The 18,790-nt window shown below is 45.2% G+C and overlaps 1 protein-coding gene across 2 annotated transcripts in view; it reads right to left on the bottom strand.

Annotated features, from left to right (window-relative positions):
• The window catches only part of MAPKAP1 (MAPK associated protein 1), a 195,870-nt gene that overhangs the window by 96,875 nt on the left and 80,205 nt on the right, over positions 1-18,790 (bottom strand). For both annotated transcript variants that reach the window (XM_060270140.1, XM_060270141.1), the window contains exons 7-8: positions 16,506-16,678; positions 12,907-13,083 (exon numbers count right to left, since the gene is read on the bottom strand). In XM_060270140.1, the coding sequence (XP_060126123.1) occupies positions 12,907-13,083; positions 16,506-16,678 (350 nt within the window). The remainder of the gene's footprint in view (positions 1-12,906; positions 13,084-16,505; positions 16,679-18,790) is intronic.

Below are 18,790 nucleotides of genomic sequence, written 5' to 3'. Positions count from 1 at the left end.
GGCCAACTCCCAAGAGACTGCAATCTACTTACAGAGTTAAAAACTGGCAGTGATCTACCCCCTTTTGTGGGGTTCAGGTCAAAGTTGTTGAGCTATTTAGGGAGGGGGAAAGCCCCATTTTTTGGGGTGCAGGGCAAAAAAGTGAGCTTTTTTAAGGGGAAGCAAAGTTGTTGAGCTCCTTTGGGGGGAGCCAGTGATCTACCACAGACATCCAGTGATCTACTGGTAGATCAGGATCTTCCTGTTGGACGTGCCTGAGATAGATCAATTGTCTCACTTGTTATTACCCTGCATTCATAGGCATTCTCCTGTGATCTTAGATCAGTACTGGAAAACAACCTTCACTGGATCTTTGAAATGCTCTTGGGCCTGAGCTATAGGCAGGCAGCATTAGGAGTCAGAACATGCCAGAGCCAGGAAAGGCAAGAGCTGTCCAGGCAAAGTTCCAGCCTGAACAGTAAGCCTTTGCAAGCCCTTCCTGTTGAGAAGACAGGCTGGATGGGCGAAGCCACTCCACCAGCTCAGAGGTCTTCACTGCCCAGTGAGACTCTCCAACCGGTAGCCCTGGTGACTCCCCTCATGGGGCAGCTCTGAACCCAGCTGAGGCATTCTGGGTTCTCAGAAGGGAGTAACATATAAACCCGCTCCCATATTTTATTTCTCTTTATTTCTGATCTAATGAATCCAAAGTTGTTCTAACACTTAACAATCACTTGGGGACTTCAAGCTGAAGAACAAGAAGTGCCTATGTAGACGATTAGAAGTTCATCCTTCCACAATGGTTTATTGAAGCTTCTTTTTCACCTTTTTGAATTGTTTTTAACTTCTTCACACTTTTATTGCATGGTTTTTATTTTCTTTAATGCTGTGATCCACTTTGATATATTTTTTTAGGATTTGGTGGTATATAAATATTTTTATAAAAAAATAAGGAGGGGGGGATTCGGCTAAAATGCATATTTAAATATTATTAAGTTTCAATCCTATGCACATTTACGTGGGAGTCAATTCCACTGAGCAAAGCAGGCCTTATTTCCAGTAAAGAGACAACAGATTGTAATATAAACTTATTTAATCAATTAAATTTGTAATTCAAAGCCACAAAGTATTTAAATGCAAAAGGCTTTTGGCTGTTTTGCACTCATTCATGATGGCCGCTTGGAAGACCCCTTAGGATACTCCCCCCCAAAAAAACCTCCATGTGTCTGGTGGCTTCATTCCACTGCACACCTAGCCACCCACCCACCCCAATTTAATAAAATTTGGTGCTTTTTTTACTTTGGATACATACTGAACAGGCCAAATCTTTCTCTGACATTTAAGACACCGAAAGTCTGAGAGCTCTGCCTACAGAACACATTGTGGTACTTATTGCAATGCTCAGCCAAACTCCAAAGTAAACATTAAGAAAATGAGTTGAAATGTGGAAGGAAAGCCAAGGTGAAAAGGGGTAAGAATGGGAGAGTTAAAATGAAAAATAGGCCGAAGTGGCCAGGGTGTTGTTCTTTAAGTACCACCCCTTGTTTTTTAAGCATCCACATGATGGCCATAATGGCCATCCACATGATGGCCATAATGGCCACTAACCTAATGGCTTTCAAAGAGCATTACACAAATTCCTAGAGAAGGCTATAGAATCATAGAATCATAGAGTTGGAAGAGACCACAAGGGCCATCCAGTCCAACCCCCTGCCAAGCAGGAAACACCATCAAAGCATTCCTGACAGATGACTGTCAAGCCTCTGCTTAAAGACCTCCAAAGGAGGAGACTCCACCACACTCCTTGGCAGCAAATTCCACTGCCGAACAGCTCTTACTGTCAGGAAGTTCTTCCTAATGTTTAGGTGGAATTTTCTTTCTTGTAGTTTGAAGCCGTTGCTCCGTGTCCGCTTCTCTGGAGCAGCAGAAAACAACCTTTCTCCCTCCTTTATATGACATCCTTTTATATATTTGAACATGGTTATCATATCACCCCTTAACCTTCTCTTCTCCAGGCTAAGGGGTGATATGATAACCATGTTCAAATATATGATAACCATGTTCAAATATATCAAATACCAGGTGTTAGAACCTGCAGAAGGGGAGTATTAGTATAATAATAATAATAATAATAATAATAATAATAATAATAATAATAATAATAATTTATTATTTATACCCCGCCCATCTGGCCGGGTTCCCCCAGCCACTCTGGGCGGCTTCCAACATTGTGCTTGTGGGCTTCCAACATTGGGGCATCTGGTTGGCCACTGTGAGAACAGGATGCTGTGCTAGAAGAACAACTGGCTTGATCTAGCCTGCACTTCTTACATTCTTATGTAGTTCCTGAAGAGCTGGGAGAAATTTATACAGTCATAAAGAGCACAAGAAGAACCCTGAGGAATCAGACCAAAGGTCCAGCAAATGTTAACTTTTGCACAAAACTTTTTAATATCTGTACCTGTTTTTAGCACGTTTGTTGCATTTTTTACATCTGCGCACATGAGGAGAGAGCCCTGCTGGATCAGACTAAAGGCACACCTGCTCCAGTATTCTGCTTGTAAGAGCCAGGAAAGGCAAATGAATGTTTTTGCCTGGCTGGAATGCATCTTTCAACTCCAATAAAGCCTCTTGCTTGTCTGGATGGAGGACAGAGAGGAGTGTGTAGAACTAGCCTACCGTACAAAGGTTAAGATCTACTTTCGTTTCTCCACCTGCTGGCCCCACCCCTCACAGACATTTGGTCCCCAGAAGGTCGCCCAAAAGGGAATGTGGCCCCTAGGCTGAGAGAGTTCTTATAGGACACTAATCTGAACTAGGAAGGTCCATACAACCATTCTGACTAATAGTCATCAACAGACCTCGCCTTCCATGGATGTGTCTAGAGCCCTATCTGCAATATACAATGCAGGATCATGCCACTTTAAACAGCCATAACCTGCTGCAAAGAATTCTGGGAGCTGTAGTTAAGGGTGCTGAGAATTGTCAGCAGGTCACTGTTCCCCACACAGCACTACAATTCCCAGAGTCCCCTAAGTTTGATTGTTAAAGAACTCTGGAAATGGTAGCGTTTTGTAGGGGAATGGGACGCGGGTGGCGCTGTGGTCTAAACCACAGAGCCTAGGGCTTGCCGATCAGAAGGTCGGCGGTTCGAATCCCTGCAATGGAGTGAGCTCCTGTTGCTCGGTCCTAGCTCCTGCCAACCTAGCCGTTCGAAAGCACATCAAAGTGCAAGTACATAAATAGGTATTGCTCTGGTGGGAAGGTAAACGGTGTTTCCGTGTGCTGCTCTGGTTCGCCAGAACCGGCTTAGTCAAGCTGGCCACATGACCCGGAAGCTGTACGCCGGCTCCCTCGGCCAGTAAAGCAAGATGAGCACCGCAACCCCACAGTCGTCCGCGACTGGACCCAATGGTCAGGGGTCCCTTTACCTTTACCTTTAGGGGTTTCTTAACAGTTCTCAATACCTGTAACCAACTACAGTTCCCAGCTTTCTTTAGGTGAAGAAGTCATGACCATTTAAAGTGGTATGGGGCTTTTCTCTCTCTTAAAGCTGTCTAAGCCTATATCTGCAACATCACAGCAACAGATTCTACACAAGAAAAGCAAGCAGTGAAGCTTTTCACTGTACTGAACCACTTCCAAGATTCTGGTAGTGAGGGAATTTTGTATTTGAATATTGGACCATCTAAACAAACAAGCAAACATACCTAGCATGCCAGTGAGAAGGGTTTATTTAGCTCAGCCATCTTCCTGACATGCTAGTTCCCCACCTCTACATGCACATAAGTACATGCATTCCTCTTCACTCCCCATAAACAGCCAGAAAGTGGTACAGTCCAGAAAAAAAGAGTTACAACTTTGACCCTGAACTGGCCCCAAATGATGATTCTTTGAGCTACCAGGGAAGCGAGTGGGGGGCGGCTCTATGAGGAGCCACAGGGAATAGTTATCCATGGCTAGCAACCATTGCCAGAAGCAGGATGCATCTGAATGGCAGTTGCTGGAAAGCATGAGAGGGTAGACAGTTCCTACCTGTGGGCTTCTGTGCAGAGAGGCACCTTCCCTGAACACTCCCTGCAAAAAATGATAAGAGCCCCATTTCTGAGAGTAAAAACACCACAGCCCCCTGCTAAAGCCTGCCTTAGCTCGAGTCTGCCTGTGCTCTGTGAGCAACATGGCCTGAAAGCTGTCAAGTTAATTGTTCTGAGCACTCCGTTACTGAATCATGGCTGAACCCCAGCCATCCTTTACCTCAGAACCTGGAGCCCATCCCAGAACCAATCTTTAAAAGTTTATTTTACTGATCAAAGTAAAATAAGAAAGACAAAAAAAGCGGGGAGGGAAGCACAGGCCAAGGAGTTGGGGGTTGGTGGAGGAGAGAAGAGGAGAGGAGAGGAGAGGAGAAAGGCCTGCATTTGACTATATTTAGTGGAACTATTTGAGTAAGTGAGGCCCTGGCAACGGCTGCAGAATATAACGTGCAGCCTGAAATTGTAAACGCCGGGATGTTTGTTCTGGAGCCTGGCCAGGCAGGGCCATGATGTCGGTCTTCCAAGAGCTGAGGGATGACAAGCTTTGGAAGGGCCCAGGGAGCAGCAAGGGAGGGAGGTGTTGTCGGAAGGAGGGGGACACACACACACAGCACCAGGACATCCAGTGCCTGCAGTGATTCCTGAAGATGTCCTGGGCAGAAACCAGAGCCCTTGCTTTTTCAGACGTACATGGAATGTTGGCATTGCCTCCTTCCTGTCTTCCTGGTGTGTTCTCTATACTCAGATATCTCATTTTCTCTACCCTTCTGGTTCACGTTTTCCTCATTATGCCATTAATCCTTACCTCTTTTGCTTGCTCTTTTCCATTTCCCCGTTATAACTGAGATTCTTTATCTCTTCCTAGATGTTGCACAATACAGTATTATCTTGTTGTTGGGGAAAAACCCCAAACTCTTTAAAATGGCACCTTTTCTCTTTCACCTTCTTTTGCCCCAGTCACCATCTTGAGATCACGCAGCCAACAGGAGTTCCTGTCTCTGTCAAGGGTAGCCAACTTGATCTAGTAGTACAAAGCATGAGATTTGAACCATTCTCTGCAGTTCCCTATACCTTAGAAACATTTTGCCTCTGTTATTGTGACTTGGTGATGGGCCTTCTGCTACAGAAGCCTACTGCTTCCACCACTAGCGGAAGTCATAGTGCAGCATAGCTACAATGCCAAGCACAGGAAGCTACACTTTAGCGGTAGAGCACCTGCTTTGCATGCAGAATGTTCCATGTTCAATTCCTGGTTTCTCCAGGAAGGGCTGGGAAAGGCTGCCGACTAAATCCCCAGAGAATCAGTCTGTATAGAGACTGTCAGTATAGAGTTGGTCAGAATAGAGAATACTGACTATGATCAGGCCAAAGACCAATTAATTCAGTGTCCTGTTCTCACAGTTGCCAGCTGGAGGCCCTGAAGGCAAGCTCACAAGCCAGACCAGAGCACAAGAGCACAATCTCCTCCCGTGGTTTCCAGCAACTGAGATTCAGAAACATTACTGCCTCAGATTATGGAGGCTAGTACCATTGTAGCTAGTAGCCTTATCCTCCGTGAATTTTTTTCAATCCTCTTTTAACACCATCTAGGCTGGTGGTGAGTTCCATAGTTTAACTCTGCACTCGGTGAAGAAGTACCTTTTCTTATCTGCCCTGAATTTTCCCAAACTGTCAGTTTCACTGGCTGTCCGCAAGTTCTAGAGTTTACAGAGACAGGGAAAAACTCTTCTCTAGCCACTTTCTGCATTCCATGCATAATTTTATAACCTTCTATCATATCACCACTTAAATCACCTTTTCTCTAAACTAAAAAAAAAACCTCGAATGCTGCAACCTCTGTATCCCTATGATCATTTTGCTTACGATTTTGTGCCCCTCTAAAACAGTAACTGTTGCTGTGCCTTGTGAAAGTGAGTTCCGCAGGTTACCTGCAGTGTGCAAAATTTCCCTTCCTCGTGTCAATCCCAAACTTTCGGCCAATCATTTTACCCTAAGCTACAGTATTATGAGAGAGGGGAGAAGAGAGGTCTCAGTCTCAAATGTAATGGGAATTGAGTACTGCCTCACCCATTAAAAATCCCTGCCATCTCTATTTTTCTTGTTGTTTGTTTATTTTTATTTTTTTAAAAAGAAATTAGACCAAGGGAAGAAAACCCCCTACAGCTGGCTTCCTTCTAACCCTCTTCCCTCCCAATCATTTTACGAAAACATACCTGGGTGACAAGGTTAAATCAAGCAAAGGAAAATCCCTGGCACTTATCATCCGCCGGCATTACTGATAAATTGCGTGGTGGAGGAATAAAGGATTACCTTCTGTATTTTTTCATTACACTTTTCTTTTGTTACAGAATACATAAATCCATTGTGGCACAATGTAATATGTATCATCGCGCTACACCTGTGGACGCTTCATAGCGGCTGCCATGTCTGTGCAGTCAGGAATGATGAGTGAACCCCCCGTGAATGTTAATGATAGTGATCATTCTGAGGTAACTTGGCTTTCCATCTTCCTTTACAGCCTCGACGCCGGAGCCAGGGTGGCAAGGTTCAGGAGAGGGAAAATGGGGAAGGAAGGGGGGGCGGGAGAGAAGCAGGAGAGAGAGAGAGAAGCGAGGAGGAGAACGTCCACACCTCAGGAGGAAAAATGCACACCCGCTCACCCTTAGGCCTGGCTTGGGCAAATCCATTAATGCTTGAAGGGAAAAGAAGAAAGGGGGGAAGAGGGGAGTGGGAGACAAGAGGCTGATTCTTTGCCTTTCGTCTCTAAGTCAGTGGGGGAACTTCTTCATGATTGCTGCATTCACCAAGGGCCTTCTGCGGGTAGAGACAGTATTGGATAGGGAAAGGCCAACCAAGGCCCTGTGTCTGCACTATGCATTCAAAGAAGTATCATACCCCTTTAAACAGCCATGGCCTCCCCCAAAGAATCCTGGGAACTGTAGCTTCTTACGTGTACTGGGGGTTGCTAGAAAGCCCCTATTGCCCTCAGAGAGCTACAATTCTCATAATTCCTTGGGGAGAGGGGTGAATTGTTTAACCACTGTCGTCATCGTCCCCAGTTACTATTTCAAGTCAACTAACTTCCTGGCAGAGGTGTAGTGATCCTGGGTTGCAGGCCCATTACTACTTCTGCAGCAGGCCCCTGTCTCCTGCATTCTGCACCCACCTGATCTGCATGAAAGGAGAGCCACTGAGAAGTAGTCTTCCTACCCTTTGATTGCAGCCAATCAGAGTGAAGATAGGTGAGTCAGCCAGTGAGGATATTGGTTCCTAGAGTCACTCTGGAGAAGGTGTGCGGGAAGAATACTGAGGAGGAAGATTTCTGTATACACCAAAGTTTCAAAAGAATGGTGTCCAAGTTCTGTTTTGTATGATGGAATTTCAAGAAAGATACAACTCAAGCTACTCTGGGAATTTTTTTTTTGAGCACTCCAAATCGTTTGCTCATATATGTGCACAGAAAATAATACATCCAGCTAAAAGGTGACACATAGAGATCTGCATTGATCATTGAAATGCACCCCTAATTATTATCATAGTATAATTATAATAATATTATATACTCTTAGGAGTGCTCCTGGCTGCTGCTGAAACATGGGCAACCAGTTTCTGGGCTGGATTCAGAACCATACCCAAACTGCAAACCCAAGCAGATGTTTCTAAACAGAGGTTGGTTGGATGGCCATCTGTCAGGGATTCTTCAGCTGTGATTCCTGCACTGAGAAGGAATTGACTTGATGTACCTTTGGGTCCCTTCCAAGTCCACAATTCTATGATTCAATGGGAGTGAAACCCCATCCAAGATAGATTGAACCTCTATTCCCTGACCTGCCCTGTGACTGACCAGGAGCACCCCTGCCTTGTCTGGATTCAGCTTCAATTTATTAGCCCACATCCAGTCTTTTACCAAGATCAGGCAGAGATACAGAATTTGGAAAAGCTTCATTGGTTTTAGAAGGGACATCAGAAGCTGCCTTATACTGAATCAGATTACTGGTCCATCCAGCTTCGGGATATCTGCAGTAGCAGGCAGTGGCTCTCCAGAGTTTCCGCAGCCCTACCTGAAGACACCTGGGAATGAGCCTGGGGCCTTCTGCATGCAATGCGGCTGCTCTATCACTGAGCTGTATGGCAGGTGAAGCTGAGAGTCAAGGACTGTCCCAAAGTCATCCTCATGACTGCAACCGAGATTTGAAACCAGATCTCTTTTGCCTAACTCTTGCCAATGTTCTATCTGTTACACCACCCTGGCTTTCCAGGACCATGGAAGAGGAGTAGAGCAGCCCCTTCTAAATACCCATGTCCCAGTTTACCAGCTATGCTTATGTGGCGGTGTATGCTCAGTTAAGACTTGGCTTGAAAAATCCCACTTGACGAGAGCAGCTTGCCCGGGGAGCTTAGCGCTTGACATTGGACAGACAAAACTCCTTTTTGTCCCGGCCGATTGTCTTCCAAAAGCCATCAGCTCACTAGACTAATGGCCGTGTTCAAAGCCAGGATGGCTGCCCTTCCGTCTTCTCCTTGTGTAACTTTGCCAGAGTCCTTGGAACTTGCCAAATTCGGTCATGCCTGCTTAGCTCGCTCGACTGATTGTGCCAGAAAAGAAAATAAGACACAGATGTATTTGAGCGCTTTGAGATGCCAGTAAGAGAGACAGCTAATGGCTTCATTTCGACCCTCCCCTACCAGCTGGGCACAGGTGGGGGGGATAATGAGGTGCTTCTCCCTAATCAAACTCAATTATTTACTACTCTCCATAACCACAAAGACATTCATTCTTGCCTTGAAATATCAAACGGACGTTCCAACCTCTGCCACCAGGTATTTCTAAACAAACTCTGGTGACTGCTGGTTTGCCTTGGCAGGACTTTGCAAGAGAACAAAGTTCAGCAAAGTGCTTCCTGCCAAAGCATGCCATGCCAGAACTGGGGCTCTGTCATTGTTAGCTTGGCTGACCATGTTGTATTCAAGAACAAATTCAGCACAATGCACGGACAGGCTTCAGACTTCGGAAGCAGCAGTAATCAGCAACCAGAGGCCTCGATGGCCCTAACTTGTTTGCTGACGCGGAGCTTCAGATGGCACAGAATGAGCAACTGCTTAAGAACCTAAGAGCCTGCTGGATCAGGCCAAAGACCCATCTAGTTCAGCATCCCATTCTCAGCAGCCAACCAGATACCTATGGGAAATCCACAAGCAGGACCCGAGCACAAGAGCCCTCTCCCCTTCGTTTGCTTCCAGCAACTGGTATTCAGAAGCATTCCTCCTTTCAACAGTAAAAGTAGCTTTATTATATCAGTTTTCTAGGGTCTGGTCATTTGGTCATTGTTGTCTTTTTGCCTATAAAAAGCCTAAGCAACTTAGGCCCCAATGTACATTCAAGTCTGCCTTCTGCTGAACTGCAAATCTCTTAGGCCTGTTGAAAATGCCACTGGGCCAAGTTTTCAATCTCTGGATCTATCAGAACCTTACACAGGGTGGCTATCTAAAGAACTTTTAACTGAGTTAAGATGGAAAAGGGATATGTACAAAAAATGGAAAAAGGGGGAAATCACCAGAGAGGAATTCAAACATATAGACAGCACGTGTAGAGACAAAGTCAGAAAAGCTAAAGCACAGAATGAACTCACGCTTGCTAGAGAGGTTAAAAGCAACAAAAAGGGCTTTTATGGGTATGTCCATAGCAAAAGGAAGAACAAGGAAATAGTGGGGTCACTTAAGAGGAGAAGATGGTGAAATGTGAACAGGGGACAGAGGAAGGGCAGAACTCCTCAATGCCTTCTTTGCCTCAGTCTTCTCCAAAAAAGAAAACAATGCCCGACCTGAAGAATATGGAGCAGATGATTCAGCAGGGGAAACACAGCCCCGAACAACTAAGGAGGTAGTACAAGAATACTTGGCTAGTTTAGATGTATTCAAGTCTCCAGGGCCAGATGAACTACATCCAAGAGTATTAAAAGAACTGGCAGAGGTGATTTCAGAACCACTGGCAATAATCTTTGAAAATTCATGGAGAACAGGTGAAGTTCCAGCAGACTGGAGGAGGGCAAATGTTGTCCCTATTTTCAAAAAGGGGGAAAGAGAGGACCCAAACAATTACCGCCCAGTCAGCCTGACATCAATACCAGGAAAGATTCTAGAGCAGATCATTAAGCAAACGGTCTGTGAGCACCTAGAAAGAAACGCTGTGATCACTAAAAGTCAGCATGGGTTTCTGAAAAATAAGTCATGTCAGACTAATCTGATCTCATTTTTTGACAGAATTACAAGCCTGGTAGATTAAGGGAACGCCTATCTTGATTTCAGCAAGGCCTTTGACAAGGTGCCCCATGATATTCTTGTAAAGAAGCTGGTAAAATGCGGGCTAGACAATGCTACCATTCAGTGGATTTGTAACTGGCTGACTGACCAAATCCAAAGGGTGCTCATCAATGGCTCCTCCTCATCCTGGAGAGTAGTGACTAGTGGGGTGCCACAGAGTTCTGTCTTGGGCCCAGTCTTATTCAACATCTTTATCAATGACTTGGATGATGGGCTTGAGGGCATCCTGAGCAAGTTTGCAGACGACACCAAATGGGGAGGGGTGGCTAATACCCCAGAGTATAGGATCACACTTCAAAATGACCTTAACAGATTAGACAACTGGGTCAAAGCAAACAAGATGAATTTTAACAAGGAGAAATGTAAAGTACTACACGGGCAAAAAAGAAAGAAAGGCACAAATATAGGATGGGAGACACCTGGCTTGAGAGCAGTACATGTGAAAAGGATCTAGGAGTCTTGGTAGACCACAAACTTGACATGAGTCAACAGCGTGATGCAGCAGCTAAAAAAGCCAATGCAATTCTGGGCTGCATCAATAGGAGTATAGCATCTAGATCAAGGGAAGTAATAGTACCACTGTATCTGCTCTGGTCAGATCTCACCTGGAGTACTGTGTCCAGTTCTGGGCACCACAGTTCAAGAAGGATACTGACAAGCTGGAACGTGTCCAGAAGAGGGCAACCAAAATGGTTAAAGGCCTGGAAACGATGCCTTACGAGGAACGGCTTAGGGAGCTGGGTATGTTTAGCCTGGAGAAGAGAAGGTTAAGGGGTGATATGATATGTTCAAATATATAAAAGGATGTCATATAGAGGAGGGAGAAAGGTTGTTTTCTGCTGCTCCAGAGAAGTGGACACTGAGCAATGGATTCAAACTACAAGAAAGAAGATTCCACCTAAACATTAGGAAGAACTTCCTGACAGTAAGAGCTGTTCGGCAGTGGAATTTGCTACCAAGGAGTGTGGTGGAGTCTCCTTCTTTGGAGGTCTTTAAGCAGAGGCTTGACAGGCATATGTCAAGAATGCTTTGATGGTGTTTCCTGCTTGGCAGGGGGTTGGACTGGATGGCCCTTGTGGTCTCTTCCAACTATGATTCTATGATTCTAACACACACACACACACATACACACACGGCTGGCAAACCAAAGCCATCCGTTCTTTCCCCGCCCCTTAGTTACTTCAATACAGACACACGGAAAGCCTCAACTTCTCCCCAGACACAGTCCCTGCCAAGGGAGAAACAGAGTCAGATTTGTAAGCCCTGAGTTATGCGGGATGACGTTTGTTCTGACTTTAGGGCCAGAAATGCTTCAGGACAGTAAAAACGTGTGCAGCTGAAACAAAGTGGAAAGTACAATTCTGCATACCAAAAAATAAAAATAAAAAAATCCTTCCAGTAGCACTTTAGAGACCAACTAAGTTTGTCATAGGTATGAGCTTTCGTGTGCATGCACACTTCTCCAGATACCTTTCATGCATGCACACGAAAGCTCATACCTATGACAAACTTAGTTGGTCTCTAAGGTGCTACTGGAAGGAATCCCCCCCCCGACTACGTCAGACCAACACAGCTACCTACCTGTATCTGCATACAAATACACACATATGAATGGAATCTACATATATGTATGTATATATGCAATGACAACAAAAAGAGCCTGTGACCAAGCGATGAGCATATGGATGGAATTTGGAACACATTTAAATCCACACTCTTGGGTTTTCCAGCACTTGAGCAAATGATCAGTCCTATGAGATTTAAACCACCATCAATGCTGTCTTTGAATCGGATGCCATGGCATGCTTTTGTCCTTCAAAGCAAGCCCATTTAGAATCAGATTCTGAAATGGAAGCTGGTGTGTGAACTTATGAGCCGGTTACATGACTTTTTTTATAAAAAAAATAACAAAAATATTAGAGCATTGTTTTTGGTAAGCAGAGAAAGAGAGTACACAAGGACTTAAGATGAGGCTGCTGATCAGGCCCATCTAGTCCGGCATTCTGTTATCACAGTGGCCAACCAGACGTGTGGGAAGCCCACAAGCCAGACCAGAGCACAACAGCACTCTGCCTACCTGTGATTCCCAGCAATTGATATTCTCGGAGGCATACTGCCTCTTACAATGGTGACATGGTGCCTCTGACAATGTATGCTGCCTCGAGGGTGGGATAGAGGGTGGTGATCTTGAGGAAGACCATGGCTGTTTCCCCTGAGCAACCTGTTGAGTACTGAGTATTTATCCTGATCTGTTTGCTGGGAGATTAGTTGACAACTGACTAATGAGGATTTATCCCAATCTGCTTATGCTTAGGTGCTGCCACATCCCATGCCTCCTAGTGCTTTTGCCATCACTATTCTTTAGTGCAAAAAAGTCAGCTCTTTTGGGAAATCAGACTTGTTGTGCGAGTTCTGCCAACCAACCATAGTAACACCATCTCAGTTTGCCAGTCAGCGTAGGACTGAATCCCACCTGAAAACAGTGACTGCCTGGAAGTTCCCCATGCACCAAGATTGTTAAGGGAATAAAGAAAGAGGGATACGGAAGGGGGAAGCCATTGTGCAAACTCACATCCGGACGAAGAGGGACTGCTTGGCTGCCAAGCCGGGTGAGGAGTATTTCTCTACCAGTGCCAGTGTGCTGAAGCCGAACTTGTGGATGGGCTCATTGCAATCCAAGGGTGGGAAATCTGTGTCAACCTCACCATCGTCCTCGGCAATGTGGAGGCAGTAAGCGCTGACATTTTCACTGCAGCAAATGAAAGGAAGAGTGTCTCAGGTTGAGGTTTAATAAATTTGTATATTGCTTTCCACTATAAAAAAAAGTCTAGCAAGGGAGAAGGCAGCCGGTTTGCACTTAGTAATACTCAGCAATTTCCCCCTCAAAGGTACTTTCAAGTGTACAAGGTACTTTCAAGTGCTTGGATGTTTTATTTAGCCATTATGGTTAATAGCCATGGATAGACCTCTTCACCTTTAACAGACCCCTGAACTAATGACACCACTGCTTCTTGTGGCAATAGGAACTTCCTGGTTCAAATTTCACCTCTGCCACAAATTCACAATTTATGGTGGTAATGATGCTGGCCTACACTACAGGATTGTCATAAGGAGTACTGATACAATGTAGAGTGTTCAAGGTACTACACATAAAGAACTTCACAGAATTATTATGTGATTTAAATGATTAAAAAATAATACTCATACCACAAGGGTCAGAGAAGGGGAGACAAATGGATAATATGCTTATTGGAAATGGGCAATACTTCAAATTTTCCAAAATGATCCAACACAAGATAATGTCAAACTGTATGCACTGTTAAATGCATTCCCTGCTGAAATACTAGAGGCTCAATCTGCACTGGCATCCTGTCGGCTTTTGAAGACACACCTTGTTTACACAGGCATTCTCTTGATCTTTCAACCAGTCTCCTGTTTTAATTGCTTTACTGTTTTAACAGGATTATTGCATATTTTAATTATGTGTATTTTAATAATTGTGTCATTGGTTTTTATACTTATAAAACAGCTTAGAAGCCTATACTGGTATTAAGAGGCATATAAATACAAAAACCTAATGGGTTAAATTACCCGCTGCCTTACGGGACATCTTCAGGAGAAGAAAAGGCAAAGAAATAAACCCTACATAAATACAGAATGGAGTCCCTAAGGCAGTTGGATACTGTCTTATACTCCTCCTTCCAGCAATTTCTGTAGCCCAGCTGGTGCCAAAATGTATTGTTCTGCTTTCCTCTGACTACACCAGCGAGGCTGGGGGGAGGGGCGTCTTGTTATCTCGGGAACCTAGGGCCTTCATACAAACTGCCCAAGCTTGCACCCTGGAGAGGTCACTTTGGTGCTGCTAACATAGCAAAAACAATGCAGGAGGCAGCAGTTATGAGTTACTGATCTCTGCAGCCACAGCAGAGCTATGATTCTCCAGCATGTTGACTTCAAACCCAGAGGCGCACTCCATTGTCTCTCAAGACAAGTGGGTTGTTTCCAATTAAATTCTACTCAGAGTAGACCCACTGGAATAAATAGATTTAAGTTAGTCATGTCTATTATCTTCAATGGTCTACTCTGTTTGGGACTAGCATTGGCTACAACCCACTATGACTTTTTAATTACTCTTTTTATTTTTGTTATTATTATTATTATTATTAAAAAAAAACTCTTTTCTGATCAATCCACTGGTTCTCTGTCGCCACTTTACCAGTATTCTGTTTCATTCCAGCATGCCATGGAAGATCTGCCTAAATGTTTGGCGTCTGGCAGGAGGGATTCTAAACTCAGCTGGGTGAATTTGGAAGTTTTAATTGCTTGACTGATGCTTACATTAATTAATAGCAAAGCGCATGCTAATTGTTTAATTGGTCGCTTGATCTATATAGATCATTTTTGTGTGTGTGGAATTAAATGAGTTGATTTACAAAGTTTATTGATTGGATGCGACAGTGAATTATTTCACCGACTACCTGATTTGCAATTTTCCCAATTAATCTGCATACCTTGGGTTGCAACTCAGTTCACCCAAGAGTGCTTACTACGGGTGATCCATCCGCACACTGTCATGGCTAAAGTATTTATTATATCAAACAAGTAATAATGACACATTAAAGTTAATGTAACCTGCACATTGGATAAACTGATGGCTAACGAGGAAGTAATCCCACTCTGTTAGCCTGCTGTAAACATTACGGTTTTGTTGCAGGGGCATTTGAAGGACTTGTTATTACTTTTTGTAACAGTTTACATGGAGTTCAAGAGGAGAGTGGTACAAAAAACCACATTGGGATCAAAAAGTATGAGCAACTGCAGAACTCATCAGCTGCTCACAAAAGATGACTTTTATTACGCAATGGAATTTCAGGATTGTGAAGGAGGCTGAATCCTAGAGGAGAAGAAACACACTCTAAACACAGTGGATAGGGGGAAGAAACCTTTAGTACAGGGCCAGGCACCGCTGCTCCCATTGTAGCAAGTCAATCGAGTCACTTTTACAATATTTTTAAAAGTATACAGTGGTGCCTGGCAAAACGAATATAATTCGTTCCGCGAGTCAATTCGTTTTGCAAAAAATTCGTCTTGCGAATTGCGGTTTCCCATAGGAATGCATTGAAATTTCTTTTTTTGCCCATAGGATAGGGACGCATTAATTACATTTCAATGCATTCCTATGGGAAACCGCGATTCACAAGACGAATTTTTCGCAAGATGAATTCGTCTTGCGAGTGACCATCAGACCATTTTTCGCATTCGTCTTGCGAAAAATTCGTCTTGCAGGGCATTCATCTTGCGAGGTACCACTGTATTTCAATTGTATGAGACACCAATCCTACCTAATGATGGAAGCAGATATGTATAGGGCTGGGGTGTGTTTACATCTTGAACTGGGACTCCCAAGTAACCAGGCTTAGGTACTTCCTGTGCTACCTCTGCTCTGTTCCTGCTGCAAGCTTAGCAAGCAGAGCTCTATGGTTCAAGAGCACCACCTAGACTGCAGTACCAAGATGTCTGATCACAATCAGCCGAACTCCAAGGGCCAACTCCAGGTTTTACAAAGCCTCTGTGCTTTTGCCCTCACTATGCGTTAGCTTATCTGTGAAGGGATCTCTGGAGGGATGACACTCCCTAACCTAACTCCTTGGTGCACTTCCCATGTCTTTTGACTGTGGGCAACTTTTCATGTAGAATAAGAAGCGGCACTCCTCAGTTATGTTAGAAGTTTGGGAAGCACAGCTTTGTTTGACCCACAATCGTGAAAGAGTGGTTAAAAAGCCCATTGGACATGAATATGTAAGCCGTGTCGGTGACACTGAAGTAGATATGATTTATCTTTTTTAAAAACAAACAAACAAGACACCCCAAAAGGGAGAGCATCTCAAAATGATGATTCATTTATACAACACTGGCTTCATATGCTTGTCATTACATGGAACCCAGTAATTTAATTGAAAGAGAAATAGATATAGATGTATGCATAGCTTGGAAGGAAATATTGATAAATGTGGAGGTGTTCCAGCAAGATTTATCTGTTAAAAAAAATATATTGATGTGGAAATCCATTTCATTATGCAAAAGTGGCTGCCCGGGGGGGGGGGGAGGGGGGAGAGAGAGAAGGATGAAGGGGAAGGGGTGGAGAAGGAAGCAGAAAAAGAAAGGGCCTACTTGAGTTTGGGTTCCCGTCCTTCACTCGTGTACTGCCAGCAGATGAGCCCAATCAAGTCATGCACTTTGGCATTGGCGATGGTCACCACAGTCATGGGCTGCAGTTTGTCCTGGTTTGTGTGCAACGGGAGGTAGACATCAATGATTTTGGTTGCAGTGGTGCCAATATGGCCCTGTCAGGAGAAGAGATTTCAATATACATAGAGAGAGGGAGGGGGGAGGGAGGGAGGGAGAGACAGACAGACAGACATGGCTTGGCAAGGAGTGACTAGACAAAACAGAAAAGGTTGCTTTCCAGCTCAGGGTGGGTGACTGATAAGTTTGTTGTCTCATGGTTATCTTGTGCTTAAAAAAGACCACAATTCTGCAACCTAGATTCTGCGATCCCAATTCTGCAGTGAAAGATGGGCTCTGAAAAGCTCATGAATTATGCATACCTGAGTCATTTCACTTGTTTTGCATAATTTATTCTGCTTTTCCTTTTATGCAATAGGAATACGGGAACTTGCAGACATAGGAAGCTGTCTTATACCAAGTCAGACCATTGGCCCATCTAGCTCAGAAATCCATACACTGACTAGCAATGGCTATCCAGTGTTTCAGGCAAAATTCCCTTCCAGCCCCAATTGAAGATGCCGGGGATAGAATCTGGGGACCATCTGCATGCAAAGCAAGTGCTCAACCACTGTGCTACAGGGCTTCTCATATATACAATTTGCATATCCACATACAACTTGCCACTTCCACAGAATAATTCCAGAGAGGTAGGTAACTGTGTCAGCCAACAGTAAATAGTCTAACACACTATTAAAGACTAGAAAACTTGTTGTTGCATCAGCTCTTGTGGTCCAGAGCTAATTTTGCTGGCTGCACAAAGTATTATTTTAGCTTGGAAGATAAACATGTGTGTGGATGCATGTAAAACAAGAAAGAGCCTGGCTGCTGGATCAAGCATAAGGCCCACCTACTCCAGCATCGTTTCTCACAGTAGCTAACAAAATGCCCCAATGGGAAGTTCTCAAGCAGGACCTGAGCACAAGAGCATTATCCCCTCCTGTGGCTTCTAGCAAACTGGCACCAGTCTCAATGACAGTGGAGTTAGTGCTTCTGGATCAGGCCAAATGCTGGATCAGTCCAGCATTCTGTTCTTGCAGTGGCCACCCATGTCCCAATGGGAAGCCTGCAAGCAGGAGCTGGGCACAAGAGCAGTGCTCTCCCCTCCTGTGGTTTCCAGCAATTGGCATTCGGAAGCCTCTAACCATGCAGAAAGAGAAGGGGTGGGCTATTATAACAGAACTAGTCTCATTCAGCCCGTTAAGAAAACGGGCACTAGAGGTGCGACGGGGCCGCGGCCTTCCCTCCCTTTCTGCGCTCGGCCGTGGGGCGCGCCAGGAACGCAATTAAACAAAGCGCTCTCCTGTCGTGTCCCGCGGCCGAGCGCAGAGAGGGAGGGAAGGCCGCGGCCCTGCCACTCCTCCCACGGGCCAGGTAGGGTTGTCAGGAGGAGGAGGCAGCGGACCAAGATGGCGGCATCAGGCTCCGGGGCCGCGGGGGAGCCGGACCAGGCTCCCGCCGCCGCGGCCCCGGACCCCACTGCCGCCATCTTGGTCCGCCGCCGCAGGGGAACGGGAGGAAGAGGGTTGAGGGGGGGAGAGAGCGCGCGTGTGTGTACGTCCCGCCTCTTCGGCCAGTCCCTGTGTCCGTGGGGCACATGCGCATTAGCGCGGACACAGGGACACAGGGACTGGACGCAGAGACACAGGGACTTTATTATATAGGATGAGACTAGGAATTCCAGGAACATGAGAGATAGCAAGTTACATGAGAGATAGCACATGAGCATGAGATCCAGATGGATCAGGGTTCTTAAGCGCTCTACCTTCAGGGAACTATCTCCACATCAATCTGAGTGCCAGAGAACCCCCTCCAGCCTGCTGGGCAATTCTTGCCTACTACAGAATTATTATTATTTATTAAATTTATATATTGCCCTTCACCTCTGAAACCAGCTCTGTCAGCTCAAGCAGGGAGACTGCTGGGCAGCAAGGCAAGCAGAATCCCTGATCTGTCCCAACTGCCCAATGCCAGGAACACACGCTCTACAGATGGAATCTACAGACCACAGCAACTGCCCCTCCCTGACCCTCAAGTCTGCCCTGATGCTGCACCAAGTACCCAGGTGGGCATAGCTGGGTGAGACCAACTCCGCCCTGCTCTCCCACCCAGGTCTCAATGATACAGGCCAAATCGGCTTCCTCATCTACAACCAGGTCATGGATGAGGGA

Source organism: Zootoca vivipara, chromosome Z (assembly GCF_963506605.1).
Source record: "Zootoca vivipara chromosome Z, rZooViv1.1, whole genome shotgun sequence".
Taxonomy (NCBI): Eukaryota; Metazoa; Chordata; class Lepidosauria; order Squamata; family Lacertidae; genus Zootoca; species Zootoca vivipara.
Note: the sequence above shows the minus strand (reverse complement) of the source record. Positions and strands in the feature narration are given on the sequence as shown.